Genomic DNA, 19,713 nt, shown 5'->3' on the forward strand with positions numbered 1-19,713 from the left:
TTCTTCAAATGTTCCCGGAAGCACAGAGTCCTATCTGCAGTCATTCCTAAGTATGTTGGGTTGGGATCATGTTTTAGTCTCTGGCCACCCTTGTGGATATGCAATTCTTTCTTGACACTGGTATTGTGGAGGTGGAATCCAATGGATATAAAGGGATTTGACATGAGTTGCCATGTGCTGTAGTAGTCCGTCAACTTTGTAAAACCTTTGTTAAAGATCTGGTCCAGAGAGCAGAGGATGGAACTTGGGTGGCACAACAGACGTAATCAGCATAAATGAACATGTGGGGCATCGTCATTTGTAGCTCATTTGTGTATATGTTGAAATGGTTTGAGCTAGCACAGAGCCCTCTCTGGTAGTCTGTTGGCCAGCTGTTTTCTCCATGCATTTTGTCCTTGCCCAAGGTGGACTCAGAATCATCTATTGCAAAGGGGTGTTTCAAAAAGTGCTGGACCTGGTCTGGCCTGTGACTCCAGAGCCACAGCAATGTGGTTGACTCTCAACTACCCTCGGGCAACTAGGGATGGACAATAAATGCTGGCCAGCCAGCGACGCCCATGTCCCATGAATGAACAAAAAATAATGCTCTGGTGAAGCACCTTGGCATGTTTTTGCTATGCTAAAAGCACTGCTCAAATACCATTCATTGATACTTCTGATCTTAACAATGGAAGAATTGTTGCTTGATTTAATTCTGGGAAGGAAATGGGTCAAATAATCAATGTTAAAGTTGTAGAATCTTTGGGAAGTCATGACCATAACATTTCAGTGCAAGAATAGAACAAAGAGTCAATGCTAAGATTTGCTGGAAGTTCAGTGAGATAAGAAATCATCTGATCTAAAGTAAATGGGGCAGAAACACACTTCAGTGGCTCAGCAGTAGAACATCTTCAAACATGAGATAGATAGAGTCCAACGTAAATCTATTCCAAAGTGGTTAAAGAGGCAATGCATCAAGGAGCAGAGTTCTATGGATAAATAAAATGGAGGTAACATAAAACTTATAAAGAGATATATGATGAAATTAGGACTAACAATGCCAAAGAAACGCATGATAAAGATTAAAGTCTAGAGCAAGTTTCGAAGTTTAAAAGGGAATAGGAGAGAAGGCTACTGAATAATACAAAAGGAACTAATACAGGCTTATGAAAATTAAAAGAAAGTTGCGAAAACAAAACTCAAGATGGAAGCATATAGATTGAGGAGAGACACAGGGCAGAATCATCTGCTCCCACCAGCAGTGGGAATTGTGGTAGGTGGGGGCACTTAATTTGGTGTGGATGAAAATAATCAGTTTCCCATCAGCAGGAAGGTAGTTTGGAATTTTGTTCTCCAGACTTCAAAGGTGGGTTGAATTTCCTGCAGAGTAATGTCAAGAATGCCATTTGCATTCATTAGCATCTCATGAATGCTCATTAAAAGGCCAACTCACTGGGATCACGTCCTTCCCCCTCCAAATTATATGGAATCAAAGAATACCTATAGTGCAAAAAGAGGCCATTCAGCCCATCAAACCTGCACCAACAACAATCCCATCCAGGCGTTATCCCCATAATGCCACATATTTTCCTTGCTAATCTCCATGACACTAAAGGGCAATTTAGCATCGCCAATCCACCTAACCCGCACATCTTTGGACTGTGGGAGGAAATTTAATCTGGACAAATGTGAGGTAACGTATTTTGGAAGGTCTAATAAAGATAGGGAATATACAGTAAATGGCAGAACCCTTAAGAGTATTGATAGGCAGAGGGATCTGGGTGTACAGCTACGCAGGTCATTGAAAGTGGCAATGCAGGTGGAGAAGGTAGTCAAGAAGGCATTCAGCATGCTTGCCTTCATCGGCCGGGGCATTGAGTTTAAAAATTGGCAAGTCACGTTGCAGCTTTATAGAACTTTAGTTAGGCCGCACTTGGAATATAGTGTTCAATTCTGGTCGCCACACTACCGGAAGGATGTGGAGGCTTTGGAGAGGGTACAGAAAAGATTTACCAGGATGTTGCCTGTCATGGAGGGCATTAGCTATGAGGAGAGGTTGGAGAAACTTGGTTGGTTCTCACTGGAACGACGGAGGTTGAGGGGCGACCTGATAGAAGTCTACAAAATTATGAGGGGCATGGAAAGAGTGGATAGTCAGAAGCTTTTTTCCAGGGTGGAAGAGTCAATTACTAGGAGGCATAGGTTTAAGGTGTGAGGGGCAAGGTTTAAAGGAGATGTACGAGGCAAGTTTTTTACACAGAGGGTGGTGGGTGCTTGGAACACGCTGTTGGGGGAGGTAGTGGAAGCGGATACAATAGTGAGTTTAAGAGGCATCTGGACAAATACATGAATAGGATGGGAATAGAGGGATATGGTCCCCGGAAGGGTAGGGGGTTTTAGTTAAGTCGGGCAGCATGGCCGGTGCAGGCTTGGAGGGCCGAAGGGCCTGTTCCTGTGCTGTAATTTTCTTTGTTCTTTGTTCTTTGAAACTGGAGCCCCCAGAGGAAACCCATGCAGACACGGGGAGAACATGCAAACTCCACACAGACGGTCACGCAAGGCCGGAATTGAATCCGGGTGCCTGGTGCTGTGAGGCAGCAGTGCTGACCACTGTGGCACCGTGCCGCCCTGTTAGCAGCTAATTAGAATATTCAGTTTTACGACTGTTTCCAAGTGGCACACAGCTAGCGAACTTCACTTCATCCACAAATTGGAGGTCAGGAGATGCTGCTTCCGACTTCCTTTCACACCATCGCTGAAAGATATCAGGTGCTTATAGCACAAGCTGCACCAAGGCTGGGCACAGCGGAGGGGTGAGACTGAGGCACGACAGGGGGAGGGGGGGGGGGGTGGAGTGGGGAAGGGGGTCAAGAAGCAGAGGGAAGGCGTGAATGATTGCCTTTGGGAGTGAACTTACCATTTGTCTGGGGAAGGGTGAAAGACTGTCCAGAAGGCAGTCTTAAGAGATTGTCTGGAGCATGAGCACACACGTTCAGGCTGGAGGGCTCTACATGACATGTGTCTTGGTCCTAATCTTGGGCTCTTTGGGTAGTGACAGTCTCGCTTGTAATGGTGTATAGGGCACAGTCAGTGAATTAAGGCATTTGGTTCTGGGGTTAGAATGTTGGGAAGCAGAGGGCACAGTTACATTCAGGGGAGGCACCTGGTTGGCAATTGTAAAGTCATGGGGATGAATTGAATAGTCTCATGGCAGGGGAGGCTCTCAGAGAGTCAGGCCTTGAGAAGGGGAGGGATCACATCAATGAAGAGTGTGTGGGGTGGGGGAAGGGGGTAGTACAGGAATATCTGCGTGAATAATGATAGGGTCAAGCGTAATGGAGGATGCTGGATAATAACAGGAAGGATGGGATTTTGGAAGTAGTGACTTTGGAGGAGGATGGGAAGAACATGGTGGGTGACAGCTGCGGTGGGGTGGGGGAGTTGTTGGTGACACTCACCAAGGTAAGGAGCACCTTCACATTAATGGAACAATGACGCAGTTGGAAGAAGAAGCTTGAAAAAAACTATATGGGAGGAATCTGAAAGCATGAGGGAGGAGTTTGGGATTACTATTTTGAGGCAATTGAAGGGCACCTTATTAATTATCTGACCAAACTATAAAGGACAAGTATTGGTTTGGAAGGTCAAATACCCATGGGAGGTCTTTTGTCCCTTTACTAACATTGTGCATTCATGTGAGAATCCATTACGTTTTGGGACTACACTTGAGTCCTAAGCTTTCTTTTGACATTCCCGTAAGTTATGAAAAAGCTACAGTCGGCTTTGATGAGACTCAGAAGTGTTGGGACTACTAAGAAGCAAAGTTACTGAGATGGACCAGGGAGCTGCTGTAGGAGCAGCTACTGACAAGAGGCATGAAATAGGAAAGCCTGTTGTTATCAGATTTCACGAGGGAATTCGCATTTCAAAAGCTGTTTTTGTTGTCACGAAAGCGATATTCCAAACCATATTTTTCAGACAGGAAGCACGGGATATAATACAAGATATTTAATATATCATAGATGATAATATAATAGTAGAATAACAAGCACCAGGAACTTGAAAACAGTTACAAATGAATGTTTCACAGCATGAAAAGGTTTATTGCCTCTGTACCAGTGGGGAAAAATGACTAAGGCTTTCCACTCTGGACTAGTGATGTCTTGGAAAATGCATGTTTTTAAAGTTTTTGCTTTAAAGTTTATTAGTGTCACAAGTAGGCTTGCATTAACAATGCAATGAAGTCACTGTGAAAATCCCCGGGTCGCCACACTCTGGCGCCTGTTCGGGTACACTGAGGGAGAATTTAGCATGGCCAATGCACCTAACCAGCACGTCTTTTGGACTGTGGGAGGAGACCGGAGCACATGGAGGAAACTCACGCAGACACGGAGAGAACGTGCAGACTCCGCACAGACAGTGACCCAAGCTGGGAATCGAACCCAGATCCCTGGCACTGTGAGGTAGCAGTGCTAACTATTGTGCCACCGTGCAGACCCGGATGTGCCAGGAAGCCTACTGCCGCTGATTATGATGGCTCACATGTAAATAGCTTCTTGGATGACTTGGATGGAGAGCTGCTGGCAAACATAGAACTGATATTCAAGCTCGAACTGGTGCTTTTCAGAGTAAAAAAAGGGAGAAAATTGGTTAGGAAGAAGAAAGAACTTCATGTTGTGCCTTTCCCAATGTCAAGACTTCACATTTACTTCTACTGAATAACTTTTAAAACAGCAACCAGTTTGGCGCAGCACAATTCTACAGCCAACAAATTGATGAATTAAATTAGGGGGAGATGGTAGCACAGTGAATGTCACTGGACAAGTCATCTAGAGGACTGGGGAAATGGGTTCAAATCCCACTGAAATTATTAATTTAAATTCATTTAATAACATCTGGAATTGAAAGCTAGTCTCAGTAATGGTGCGCATGAAACGTGGTGGAGTGAACATCTGGTTTACTAATATTCTATAGAGAAGAGAATCTGCTGTCCTTGCCCAGTCTGACCTACATGCAACTCCAAACCCAAGTGTGGTTGACTCTGGAATGGCCTATCAAGCCACTTAGTTCAGGTGCAATTAGGGATGGGCAGAAAATACTGGTCTTGTCAGTGATATCGACATTCCATAAAATAATTTTAAAAATTATTTGGGGAAGAATGTTGTCCTGGACACTATGCGGAATTCTGGTTCATCTAATAATTTTGCGATAGGATCTTTAATATCCTTAGAACCATCAGAGGAGAAAAAAACATATGGCAAAATAAATCAAAGAATGGGCCAAAAATGTGAAAACATATATGACATTGCTAAAATATAAAGAATGCAGTCCCACAAAAAAAAAGCTAAAGGAATAAAGTTAATATAAAAGAAATGCACCAAACATCAAATGTGTAATGTCCTAACTATGTTTGGGGTTGTGGGTTTTAACAGAAAGAGAAGTACGTGGTTTGCACACAGACATTCAAACTAACACACAACAGGTTTTATTGAAAGGGATGTTCGCTGCACTGCTCAGATGCAAACTGAAAGTAAAACAGCAGCCTGCAACACACTAATGACATCACCATCAAATCATGTGATCAGCTCTTAAAGCAATATGCAACCTTTTTAAATATATAACAAAATGCCTCACTCTTCAGAACAAATAAATTTAACATAAAGACATGTAGATTAAGTGCAGGGAAGCACAATTCCCCTTACTTTGATTAAGAGGTTCTGGACATGCACTGGCGCGGCTCTGATTCTGTTGGTCTGTCAGTGTGAATTTTCTTTCTGATCCATAGCTCTCTGTCCATTCTAGGCAGCACTGAGGAGACTGGCAGCTTCCTGTCCACAAAGCTTTGCGGACTCAGACTACCAGCAGTTAATTAAACCTCGGCTCGTGGATTCTTTCCTACTCTGCTCAAACATGGAGGAAAGTTTTGTCTGAGAATTACCCGAAGAAGTCTGAAGAGCACAAGAGATCCTGGACTTAATTACCACTGCTGAAGGAAAGTGCTATGTTTTAATACTCTCAATTCATAAAACATGAAGGAAAAGCTGTTGCACATTAATGGAAGATGCTTCGATGCTTCATATCAGTAAACATCTTCAAAGAATGGGTCTGCAGTCAAATCTCATCCAAAGGCTCAAAACAATACCTGCACTGTCAATTTCTACAATAAGGCATCGACGTTTGAAACTGTAAAAAAAGAAAATTGTCTCCATAATTTGCTTCCCAGTGGACTAAATGTTAATACATGATGACCAGAGGCTGACTTTGCATTTATATGCTTATATAATTGAACATCCCCTTACTGCAATAGGTGCTGTAAAATCATTGCATGCTTTAGAATCATTAGAATCCCTACCATGCAGAAGGCCATTCGGCCCATTGAATCTGCACCAACCCTCCAACAGAGAATCCCACCCAAGCCCTATCCCTATAACCCCACTAATCCCCCTAACATACACATTTTGGGACACTAAGGGGCAATTTAGCATGACCAAACCACGTAACCTGCACATCTTTGGAGCATGGGAGGAAACCAGAGCTCCCGGAGGAAACCCACGCAGACACGGTGAGAACATGCAAACTCCACACAGACAGTCACCCGAGGCCAGAATTGAACCCAGGTCCCTGGCGCTGTGAGGCAGCAATGCTAACCACTGTGCCACCATGCCACCCCATTAAGAGAAAGCAGGTTTCCACTGTCAATACCCTTTAGCACATAAGGAAAATTATTGGTTGTGGGTAAACAATTGGGAAAAAGATACTGAGGTAATTTTCAACTTCCATTGAAAATTGGGCAGGTTACTGAACAGGCAGATGGATAATTTACTCCATCAGGGTTACTGCCCAGATTGTGAGGCTAATAATTCCCATTGATCCTTCAAAGATCTCTTTTAACAAGTTACCTCATGCAGAAATTATTAATCTACAATTCCCTCTATAATGGGAGCAATGGAAATATGTATTATACGAAAGAGCTGTTGTTACAATTCTCATGGAGAAAACATAAACCAAAATTACCAAATTTATCAAAAGGCTTCCAAAGGAGAAATTACCAACAAGATTTCATTTTCTGTCATTTTTATTACCTCACTCAGAATCAATGTAAATTAAATATTAATTAACAGATGAATGATACTTCAAAAGATACATTTCACATTAAGTAGTTGATACAATAAAGAAACACATTACACAACCACAAACATTCCCCTTTAGCGTGTATGGTGCTTCGTAACTACACGATTCCATAGTATGCTCTTCTTTCTTCACAGTTAGAAGTTTAACAACACCAGGTTAAAGTCCAACAGGTTTATTTGGTAGCAAAAGCCACACACTTCTTTCTTCATGCAGAGTAGGTCAGGAGACCATTCTGACAACAACTATGAGTTTCACGGGTATGATTATCATCACCCAGGCACACTTCTATGAACCCTCTCTTCTCAAGAGGTCACAACAATCCTGATGGTATAGCTTTCCAGAGAACGACCAACCAAGAACACCCTGGTTCACGGGTTGGCCACTTTTGGGAAAACACCCAGCTCAGTAGGATCTCTGAGCTTTCCACACAGCTTTCCAAGTTTTAGACTCTTTTAGCCAGTTCGCATATTGACTCCAAAAGCTCTTGTCTTGTTTTCTGTCAAATAGATAAAATGACCTCTTCCTGAGAGTGATTTGCTTCTCTTCACAAGAGCTTGATACATCTCCCTCTTTTGTCTCTGACTGCTTTCTTTTTGTGTCTGCATCTGGGCCTCTGTGAAGAAAAACAGCTCTTTGTGTCTATCAGATGCATGGCTTCTTTCTAAACTTCCTGCCTGTTTGTACTGCTTCCAGGTCAAAGGTCACAGTTTACATGGGCAAGTATTTCTTATTCTCCAAGAAAGTTACATGTGATCCCTTTACAATTGATGCAAATTCTTAAATGTCTTTTGCAAACATTCTTAGAACAATTACAGATTCCACAGACCTTTGAAAGCAATGACAAATTTTTCCTTACTCTACTTCTTCCAGATCAAAGATTGTCACATTGTAATAGCAAGTTTTCCGTAATGAAAATCAATTGTATTTGGAACTAAAAGAATTTTTAAAATATACTCATTTCAAATAAAGCACAAGCTCACATAGTCTGCTTTTCCAGTATACCTGGCCAAAAGTAACCTGTTGTGTTTGAACTGGTTCTTTCAGTCAGGGGTTAGGAATCAGCTAGGAATCAGGTACCTCTTACCTATAAGACAAATGTTTCCAACCTGTTAATTCTTTGAAGAATTTTTGTCCATCAGCGCTAAAAGTTAAACTAACTTGACAGTTTGCTGAAACTGTAGCCCTGCAAAGAACGGAGTTGGGGGTGATAGGTGGCTCAACTGGAGGAGGGGTGCACTTGTGGATGTGGAAATGGTGGTTACTAGGTTGCAATATTAAACCTAGATAGAAGCAGGGAGGTGTTTCCGCTGGCGAGTAAAACCAGAACTAGGGGTCATAGTCTCAAAATATGGCGGAACACATTTAGGACTGAGTTGAGGAGGAACTTCTTCATCCAAAGGGTTGTGAATCTGTGGAATTCCCTGCTCAGTGAAGCAGTTGAGGCTACCTCGTTCAATGTTTTTAAGGCAAAGATAGATAGATTTTTGAACAGTAAAGGAATTAAGGATTATGGTGAAAGGATGGGTAAATGGAGCTGAGTCCACGAAAAGATCAGCCATGATCTTATTGAAAGGCGGAGCAGGCTGGAGGGGCCAAATGGCCTCCTCCTGCTCCTAGTTCTTATGTTCTAATTAGAAGGAGTTGTTTTTCTCACTGCCAGAGTTCTTGTCTATCAGTAAGTCCCTGAAATTGATTTGCTTGGCAGAAGCAGATGTGGTTAAAGAGTTGGTGAACAAGTGTATGCATAAAATGGCAAGTTTTATTTTGTGCCTTAACTTTTCTTGGTAATAAAGTGGCTGAGAGTGAGGATGACAGTATTAGAAACTGCAGGAACTCCTCAGCTGTCAGCTTCCATTCCGCTATTTTTGGAAACTTTTACTTATAAAACCAATTTTCACAACGTATGAGGAAAAATTCAATCCATTGTCTCCATATTAGCTCTCTGTATGAGGCTCTCCATTTAGTCCTATTTTCCTGTTCCATTGTTGCAGCCTTTTCAAATTTTATTAACTTCCCTTTTAAGACTATCATAATCGTACTTCCATCAATGCATCTGGTAAAGCATTCTGTAAAAAACCTTTGCATTATAGTTAAAGAAAAATACTGAACTCGAATTTGTTCTTTTGGAGTTCTGGTAGTGTAACTGTTAAGCTTGTCCAGCAGTGACTTTGCGGAGAGACCAGGACAAGTCCAACACTATACTGGGAGATAGGTGTCCAACAACAACTATATCAAAATGACTATAGCAAGCTCAACGCTAAGTATATTAGAGAGAGTGCAGACTGCCCAACAGTAACAATATCAGTCAGACTAGGGTAATCCCAAAATTACCAAATGAGATAGACTGAGGTGAACCAAATAGCAACAATATTTATTTATAGTAGGGTAAACACAACAGTAGTTACAGTGGGAGGGATTTTGTGAAGGCAAAAGGGGTCTTGGCCACTGGCTGGAGAGCTCTTGAGAGACCTAGGGACTTGTTGTTGCCACCTTTTGGGAAAAGCCCGCTGAAATATGAACCAATCAGGCAATTAACAAGCAGACACGATCAAGTTTATAATAATTTATTAGTATCACAAGTCGGCTCACATTAACACTGCAATGAAGCTACTGTGAAAATCCCCTAGTCGCCACATTCCGGCGCCTGTTCGCGTACACCGAGGGAGAATTTAGCATGGCCAGCACGTCTTTCGCACTGTAGCAGGAAACTGGAGCACCCGGAGGAAACCCATGCAGACACAGGGAGAATGTGCAGACTCTGCAGATAGTGACCCAAGCTGGGAATCAAACCCAGGTCCCTGGCACTATGAGGCAGCAGTGCTAACCACTGTGCCACCATGGGAGACAGGCTTTCCCACCCGCTGAGTGCTGCCAACCAATCAGAAGCCAGCAGCACCATTGGAGTGGCAGTGGCTGCTGTTGGAACAAAATCCCGACATTCTCCGGATCAAGGAGTTATGCATCTCCTACACCTCACCTACACCTCAGGCACTGCACAGTTCAAGAAGGCAGCTCACCACCGCCTTCTGAAGGACAACTAGGGATGTGCAATAAATGCTGGCCTAGCCACATCCCGTAAATGAATAAAAAAGCAAGTGACCCAGGTCACAGTTAAGTGATGGCAGGAAGGGTTTTGCAGGGTGGGGATTGCAGGGAATAGGGGTAAGGGGGGTCGGAAGCAAGGGCAGTGTGGGATGGATGTGAGGGTTGCTGGCTGGGCCAGCATTTATTGATCATCCCTAACTACCCTCCATTTCTGTAGGTATTTGAGAATCAACCACATTGCTGTGGATCTGTAGTAACCTATAGGCCAGACAATGTAAGGAAGGCAGATTTCCTTCCCTAAAGGACATTAGTGAACCAGATGGATTTTAACATCTATCGACAATGGTTTCATGGTCATCATTAGACCTTTAATTCCAGATTGATTTTATTATTGAATTAAAATTTCATCATCTGCAATGCATGGTGAGCTCGCAACCTGCCTTTGGGTTAATACTCAACAATATTAAGCTCAACGGTAATTAAATCAAAAAGGCTAGGTTAGCCTGTCTAAAGATACAGCAGGTGATCTAGGATAAGAATGTGTGAAAAGCAAATATTTAAGTTTATTTTGAACCAACATTCTGCTTTTGTCCAAGTTTCTACCTGAAAGAAACATTTTTTTCTGTATTTAATATTTCCATATTGTATTTGTAATAGCTTTGATCATCTTGCTAGATGTTTTTAATCCTTGTAATCAAATTATTCTATGTATAACCTTTCACCGGTGCATGTCCTGGATGGAGCTTTAAGCCTATAGAAAAAGAGCAATTTTCTGTAAAGTGTCTTCATAAAATGTGGATTTCTGTGGTTCGACTGAGAATGCACATGAATGAACAAAAGTTATGTAATGCAACATTTTTTCTTAAAACTGTGCAACGTTCAAATAGCAATATTTTATTGGAGTATGAGCACACTTTTAAATGTACTTTAAACATGCACTTAGTTGATATTTAAGAAGCCAAGGTTGTTTAATGAGTTAATGTCCATTGAATTGTTGTTATTACTGTGATATATGTAAAAGTAGACGCTTGCACATTTGGGGTGGGGTGGTGGTACAACCTGTTGAAGCTCTGTACTATGCTCCAAGCTCATTTAGTTCTCAGAATGCCTCGGGTTGAGCTGTGATGGCACAAGGAAAAATAAATCAGAGGCAGGCTCCTCTGATAGAAAGTGAGGGGGAAAGTGAGACAAAAAATCCCTGGATCTCATGCATGCACCTGACCTGCAGCGGAGAGTTATCCATGAAAAAAATGGGAGTGGACCACCCACATGTCCTTCACTCATGGATGGTCACAGCCCAAGGGAAGGAAATTGCCTCGTCCCTTTAAAAAGAAATTACTTGAAGATTCGATCATATGTGGCACTGGTGAAAATCGAAGAGGTGATTTATTAATGCACAGCTTCTAAAACCAGAACATGCGTTTCATTCAAACTGGCTTTTTTGATTTCCTTCACATCTCAGGTGCATCTTCTAAAATAACAGCTTTGAAAACTCAGTTTACACTGTAATGATTCCCTTTAACCATAGGTCCAAAGTGTTTGATTAAAAGGGTTTGAAGTTTTCTTAGAAGTTCGGCCTACATTCTTCCAAAGCACCTGCTGGAATGTGAACAAAATGATTGTTCCTCCTTGTACTTCTAATATTTGTCTAAACAGTTATTTTTTCAGAACTTGAAATGATTTCTAGACGCGTATTTGACACCTGGCCCTGTTTCTGCTCTTTACATGTTAACAAAAGCCATGTTCTAAAGGGGTATGATTAAAAACAAATGAAAATTCAGCAAGCTTTACGAGTAATGGTGTTTTCACCTGAAAGGCTCTATTCTAGCCTTATTTCCAGTATGGGAAGTGTAATGACAATGTGTGCCTTTCACTGAGAAATAATAATAAAGTTACGTAAAGACTGTTTATTAATGTTTCATAATTTATTCTGCCTTCTACTTGCATTGTAAATCTGATTTTAATCTGTTCCCTGCCATGCCCAGTATTTCACCTCATATTTGATTTGATTTGATTTATTATTGTCAATGTATTAGCATACAGTGAAAAGTATGGTTTCTTGTGCGCTATACAGACAAAGCATACCGTACATAGAGAAGGAAAGGAGAGGGTGCAGAATGCAGTGTTACAGTCATAGCTAGAGTGTAGGGAAAGATCAACTTAATGCGGGGTAGGTCCATTCAAAAATCTGATGGCAGCAGGGAAGAAGCTGTTCTTGAGTCGGTTGGTACGTGATCTCAGACTTTTGTACCTTTTTCCCAACGGAAGAAGGTGGAAGAGAGTATGTCCAGGCTGTGTGGGGTCCTTGATTATGCTGGCTGCTTTCCTGAAGCAGCAGGAAGTGTAGACAGAGTTAATGGATGGGAGGCTGGTTTGAGTGATGGACTGGGCTACGTTCACGACCCTTTGTAGTTTCCTGTGGTCTTGGACAGAGCAGGAGCCATGCCAAGCTGTGATACAACCAGAAAGAATGCTTTATTTGGTTCATCTATAGAAGTTGGTGTTTTTTTTCGAATCTGATATGAAAAGAATGAATTGGAAACAAGAGGGGAACATCTAATGACAGAAATTGTTTCTTTGAAATAAAAGACGACAGCAGCAGGTTTTGTGTATTAACATGAGAAAATCGAAAAGCTAGTTTCATTGTGAAATTGTTTGTGAACAGCAGGATTTAACATGGCAGAAATTGGCAGTCCTAACAGTGGAACCATTTAAAACCAATAGTTGATCAGTTGAAAAAATAGGTGCGACCGAGGTCCTAAAGATACTGGCTGAGTGTCTCAGCCTCACCCCAGATTAGGAACAGGCAGAAGATATAGAAGCAGAAGTAGGTGGATTGGCCATGATAAGTTGTCCATTAGTGTCAGGGGGATTAGCAGGATAAATACATCGGGTTACAAGGATAGGGCCTGGTTGGGATCGTTATCGGTGCAGGCTCGATGGGCTGAATGGCCTCCTTCTGCACTGTAGGCATTCTATGATTCTATAAAATTGAGCTGACACCTTAACCAAAATTCACCCTGAAGAGCGGGAGGCAGTTAGACTATCAGGCAAGGGTGAGAGAGAGAGAATGGGAATCGAGAAGGCACAGGGGGGAAGAGTATTCCAGGAATGAGAGCAGGAGCATATCTTACAGCTGGCAAAGCTTGAGAAGGATTTGCAAGCACAAAAGGATAAAGAACTAAGACAGATTGAAACAGTTAGGGAGAAATTATCTCTACCCTTTGGGGTGCTGCTGATTGTTCAACTACCCCTCACACCAAGAAAGCTCTGAGAGCAGCTTTGATTTCTTCAATGATTCCTGATTAGTCCCTAAGTTTGAAGACGATGATGTGGAAACCTTCATTACAGCCTTCAGGAGCTGGCAGATGAGCTAAAGTCGTCATCAGAGACTTGGATTCTCCTAATGTCAGGTGTCACGATAATGTGAATTGTGCATGAGTAATATCAATCTGTTATTTCATAGGCTGATCAAACATATATGGAACTGGACTTTTTGAAAGCAAGAAAACACACTGGGCCCGATTTTACCAAACGGGCGTGAAATCGTGGTAAAGTTGGGCGTTGGGCCTAAAACGCGGTCCAGACCCGACCCAAGGCCCCTTTACCAACGGCCGATCCGGGCGCCGATCTGGTGCGCGCCCGAATCGGCCAGCGGGCCGATTTAAATGCATTTGCATGCATTTAAATTGGCATAATGAAGCCCGCACCCAACTTTACCATCAATTCCCCCTTTACCAGCGTTCGGCCCAATTCGTGTCCGCACCTTTACCGACCTGATAAATAAAAGTCCAACTTGTACTTTTATTCGGCTGGGGAATCGCCGAGGCCCACCCTTCGCGGACACCCCCTCTAACCACCCCGGCAGACCCCCACCCCCCGGGATCGGACTCCTCTGGGAGGCCGACCCCCCCCCCCGGATCGGACCCCTCTGGGAGGCTGACCCCCACCCCCCCCGGGATCGGACCCCTCTGGGAGGCAGCCCCCCCCCCCCTCCCCAGGGATCGGACCCCTCTCGGAGGCAGGCCCCCCCTGCAGAGCACACCCCTAACCTACCTCGATCGTGGTCACCCTCCGCCATCCTTCCCGCTCACCTTCAGTCCTTCGACAGCCTGCAGCACGTTCCTGGACACTGACTTCGAGCCACAGCTGAAGGGACCGGGCTTCACACAGGTCCGCTGGCGGCTGCCGGAGGAGGAGGGGCGGGCCCAGTTGGAACTCTGGTGGGGGGGATGAGGAGAGGGGGCGGGCCCACATCGCCCTCTTGGGGCGGGGCGTGGAGAGGGGGTGTGACGGATCATTCACTGGGGGGAGGGGTGGTGTGACGTATCATCCCCGGGGGCGGGGGAGGAGAGGGGGTGTGACAGATCATCCCCTGGAAGGGGGGGGAGGTGGAGAGGGGGTGTGACGGATCATTCACTGGTACACTACCAGCCACAGCCATCTCTCCCGCTCTCTCACACCTGCAGGGAAGAGTAATCTGTGGCTGGTAGTGTACCAGTGATGGTGCCAGGAGGCATCGGCCACAGACAGGCAGCGGAACCCCCCGCCCCCGACCAGAGGATGATCGGTTACCCCCCTTCCCCCCCCCCGCAGGGAAATGAGACGTCACACCCCCTCTCCTCCCCCCCCCCCCCCCCCCCAGAGAATGAGACGTCACACCCCCGCTCCCCCCCACCAGGGAATGATAAGTCACACCCTCTCCCCCCCTCCCACCCCACCCCACCCTTCCTCCCCCCCCCCCCCCCCCACCGACCAGAGGATGAACGGCAGAGAGGCTCTCTCCGTTCTCTGCTTTTTGTTTCGCGCCCGGGCGTGTTCTGTCAGATTCTTTCCGAACTACGCATGTGCAGGTCGGCGCTCCGACAGATGCAAATGCGCTAGGCCCCGTCCACTAGACCCCCACGCTGAAAAAAGGCGTATGGGGGCGCTGGAGCGGGGCTGCCGGGAGCGGGTCTGATTTACGGTCGCACCCGGCACTTAGAGCCGATTTGGTAAAATCGGCCCCACTGACTTAAGGTGGCTGCCACAAGTCACCTGACAACTGGTACTGCAAATTGACAGGTTTCTAGCAAACTCCAATGTGAATTGCAATTCAGACATGCCACAACATCTTGCTATGGAATTTTACACCTATAAACATCACAAACTAGCTCGAATGATTTTCTGAATCTTCATTGGTACGCACATTTTCATTTCTATAAAGCTACAACTCAAGTGGAGGCACAAATCTGTTAGGATAATACATGGAAATATATTCTCCTTATCTCATCAAGATGGTTAATGGTTATTCAGAAATTTATGAATTACAGAATCTACTTACCTCAACCATGAAGTAAAAGGTCTTTTGAGGCATGAGTTAAGTAAATACTTTCTGAAAACATTTTTGGGAAAGAGATCATCTAATTAGAGTAATCATTTTTGAAATCTATTTTAATGTACCCATAAACTGCTGAAATGATGATCTGGAAAAGCTGCCAATGGAGCAGTAACAAGCTTGTGTATTGCTGAAAAAAGACACATGCTGTGGAAGTTTTTCATCTTGCACTTATCAGGAAATTTGTAAGAATATCACATTGTAAAATAAACAACAATTTACATACATATCTATATCCTTGACAAAGGAATTGGATTAGTCACCCTTAACAAATGTAACCAGTCAAATGGATGCCATTCTTAATGACTGATCCAAATTCATATCCATTGGACCTGCTGTCCAGCATAACCAGACAGCTTTGCTTGAAAGCACGCTAAAATAAATGGAGAAATCTGACAGTGGGTTCTCTACTTCCATCTACCGCAAACTAACTTCTCTGGTCAATATACGCATTGAGATTCCTACAGTTCCATGCTTTAAGATTGGCCTTATTGGCAACCAAATAGGGCCAAGGCCATTTTTAAAAATTCATTCATAGGTCATGGGCATCGCTGGCAGGCCAGCATTTATTGCCCATCCCTTGTTGTCCTGGAAGGGCAGTTGCGACTCACCTACATTGCTGTGGCTCTGGAGTCACAAGTAGGCCGGACCAGGTAAGGACGGCAGATTTCCTTCCCTAAAGGACATTAGTGAACCAGATGGGTTTTTCCGACAATTGTTTTATGGTCATCAGTAGATTCTTAATTCCAGATATTTTTTATTGAATTCAAATTCCACCATCTGCTGTGGTGGGATTTGAACCAGGGTCCCCAGAAATTAGTTGAGTTTCTGGATTAATCATCTGACGATAATACCACTAGGCCATCTCCCCCTCTGTTCCTGCTCAGGTCCTGTGGGTGAGAATGCTTTTTAAGTTTTGGAGACTGTTCTATATGCAAGAACAGGCCTTGTTAGCATCAACAGAATCATGTCATTGAATTTTAATCATCCTGTAACCAATTCCCTTTTAGTCCATCTGTGCTCATTCCTCACTTACCAAGTGCCCATATAAAATAGGCACCAAGAAACCTCCATGCTGCTTTAATGCATAACTCTAATACTGAAAGATGAGTTGCTTAATTGTTTGAGACTTGGATTTTTCCTGCTATCTTTAATTTGCCAAACATTTGTGCTTTTTGTGTATTCTTTTCCCGATGTTTTTTTGCAGCATTCACATTACCACAATGGCCAACAATCATCGCGAGCTTAGTGCTCAGCATAAACATCTTACTCAGCTCAGGAATTCAATAATCTGACCCAATCATAACTACTTGGAGATGACTAAAGAATTCTGTCTTTGGCATCTAAAATTCTACAGATGTGCTGTCATTGAATCATGCTGCTGAATGGAGGCTGCCCTTCAATTCAGCACAAGCATTGCCCTGCCTGCCCTTGTCAGTCACCAGCACGTTTCAGGACAATGGTTAGTTTCAAGGTATCAGAGCAGCCAAATGTCTACACATCTCTGACGAAGGGTCATCCTGACTCAAAACATTGGCTCTATTCTCTCTTCACAGATGCTGTCAGACCTGCTGAGATTTTCCAGCGTTTTCTGTTTTTGTGTCTATACACTGTTGCACTAAGCTTCTTTGGAACTGCTGCCTTGTTTGCCAATGAGGGCATAGATGTCACTTTCCTTATTCAAAGGAAGATCAAATCAAAAGGGTGCAACACTTGTAGCAGGTGGATGAATGTGGGATTCAATGCTATACTCATGAAACTAAAATGATTTATAACAAAACCCAATGACATTTATGAACTATAAAGAATTATTTTTCATCAATGCGCATGTAATAACAGAAGATCATAACGGAATAATACAGATAAATGCAAAGTGGCGCCAGATCCATAATGCTTTCGCCCTTCAACAGTCTCTAGCACCATAAACATTTTAAGGACCAGGCAGAATGGCGGGATGGCTGATTTGTGTAACCTTACTGCCCTGGCTATTAACACTGATTAGGGACCTCTTTCACCACAGCAGAATGAAACTATATTGCAGCTCATAACACAATCAGCGTATTAGTGAAGTGTCTACTGCTTGAATAGACCAGGTGGAGTCTTACTCAATAACATAGGGAAACTTTCCAAGATCACCCTTGTCTGCTTTGTGCTGCAATATGTCACAATTTGTAGAGGAGAGCCAAAAGTTGAGCTCAAAATTAACTGCAGAGGAGAAGGAAAGAAAGTGGCCAAAGGTGATGCATGGCTAGGTGGCGTGATATGAGTGATTCACATGAATTTCAATTTTAAAAAGCCCTTCAACCACAACATGATCTTCGCAGTAGTACATTCACCCCCATGTCAACACGCTAAACTGCACACTTCTGCCTTTACCACCATCTCTACATTTTGGCTCTTTTGATAACTTGTCTCCTTCTGGAGATTTTTGCCGGCAACATTTTGCATTTATACAACCAAAATTCTGAAGGTGAGTATTACAATAAGGATTCATCTACTTTGTGATGTTTGAAAGGAGTTGAAAAGAAGGATATGAGGTAGGTTCAATTACCTCAACTACCCTCACCCTGACTGATTTTAACTCCAGGCCTAAGTATAACCTCACTAAATAGGTTGCCCATCCAATTTGCTGTCTTGATGGGAAACCTGGCCACTTCTGGAGTCTGATTTGTAATGTGTTAACTAAAAGCCATTTATATCTGAATGCGCCTCTTAAAGAATGATTACATTCATTTTGTGCAAGGTTTTGATGTTGGTGTGGTGGGAGACTGGCCCTGGAATAGTTGGTGTGGTACTGTGAAAAACTAATGGGAGGCACAGGTAAGGCCCCAGTTTTCTGAGATCTTGCTTGAGGACTTGTTGGAAGGTCAAGGTTATAAGCATTTTTTTCTTCCCAAATAGTTTCGGGAGGATTTTACCATGCCAAGAGTATCACACATGGAAGCTTTTTTTTCAATTCATTCATGGGATGTGGACATTGTTGGCTAGGCCAGTGTATATTGTCCATCCCTGAGGCAGTTAAGAGTTAACTACACCTTGGCTGAGGACCTGGACTCACCTATAGATCAGGTCAGGTAAGGACAACAGGTTTCCTTCCCTAAAGGGCATTAGTGAACCAGATGGGTTTTTATGACAATTGACAATGGTTTCATAGTCATCATTCAACTTTTAATTCCAGATTTTTATTGAATTTACCATCTGCCATGGTGGGATTCGAACCCAGGTCCCCAGAGTATTACTCTGGATCTCTGGATTACTACTCCAGTGACAATTTCACTGCGCCATTGCCTCCTCTTTGTTGAGGTGGCCAGTTCCAGGAGTACTTCCCCTGCAACCTCGATTCAATATAGAAAGTGATTCCATCACCTCACAAGAGTAGCAAGTACACATACATCTTCATTTTGCTAGCTCTGCCAACAGCACATTGTGGAAATGCTTCCCTCCCTTCCATCACATACTTCTGTACCCAGCACACGGCTACATTTATCACTTACCATTATAATGTTAAACAGGCACTAATCTGCCCCTTGTTTCCTTACAGCACCCATTAGCTGAACCTGTCAAGGCTTGTACTCCAAGAAATAACCAGAATTTCAAGTGTCTCTTAATAATTAACAGGTCTGCTAAAGCCACTGGAGCAGCCCTTGGAATAGGGTAACAGAGAATGAGTGCAGACATTTCTTCTCCTGTATGCTTCCCTTTAATCATCTTACCATGGTTCTAATTAAGCTACACTTGCCGATATATTGCATAACACCCGGAGCACTTGGCTTCTTCAGCTGCCTTGGAAAAATTAAATCTAGTCTCGCCCATTTCTATTAACATGTTTTGAATTAGCCAGCATTATTGCTCTTGTTACCTGCAAACAATCTGTGTGGGTTATGGCCCTATCAGTAAGGCAATAGACAATTCCAGTCTACCAATAGTTAAAAACAGAAACAAGAGAATGTGGTCAACTCTTCAGCCGTGCCCATTTGGAAAAGAAAGTTGTGTAGAGTGTAAAATGGGTTGTTGATATACAGTTGTTCTAGGTTTGCACCAAAGATGCATTTCATCCAGTGCTGCAATGGTGGTACATGGGGGCAATCGAGGACGTCTGACTTATCAGTTAAATACAATTCCAAAGAACGCCTAAGGGGAAAAATATGTGACTTAGACTGTTTTTTCTTTCCTATTTCCCC

At 43.4% G+C, this 19,713-nt stretch overlaps 1 protein-coding gene across 1 annotated transcript in view; it reads left to right on the forward strand.

Annotated features, from left to right (window-relative positions):
* The window catches only part of insc (INSC spindle orientation adaptor protein), a 208,831-nt gene extending 202,665 nt beyond the window's left edge, over window positions 1-6,166 (forward strand). Inside the window, exon 11 of the mRNA XM_078221282.1 lies at window positions 5,782-6,166. Coding sequence (XP_078077408.1) covers window positions 5,782-5,910 — 129 coding nt within the window. The 3' untranslated portion in view covers window positions 5,911-6,166. The remainder of the gene's footprint in view (window positions 1-5,781) is intronic.
* Window positions 6,167-19,713: the final 13,547 nt, after the last annotated feature.

The sequence above is a fragment of the Mustelus asterias genome, chromosome 9 (genome assembly GCF_964213995.1).
Source record: "Mustelus asterias chromosome 9, sMusAst1.hap1.1, whole genome shotgun sequence".
Lineage (NCBI taxonomy): Eukaryota > Metazoa > Chordata > Chondrichthyes > Carcharhiniformes > Triakidae > Mustelus > Mustelus asterias.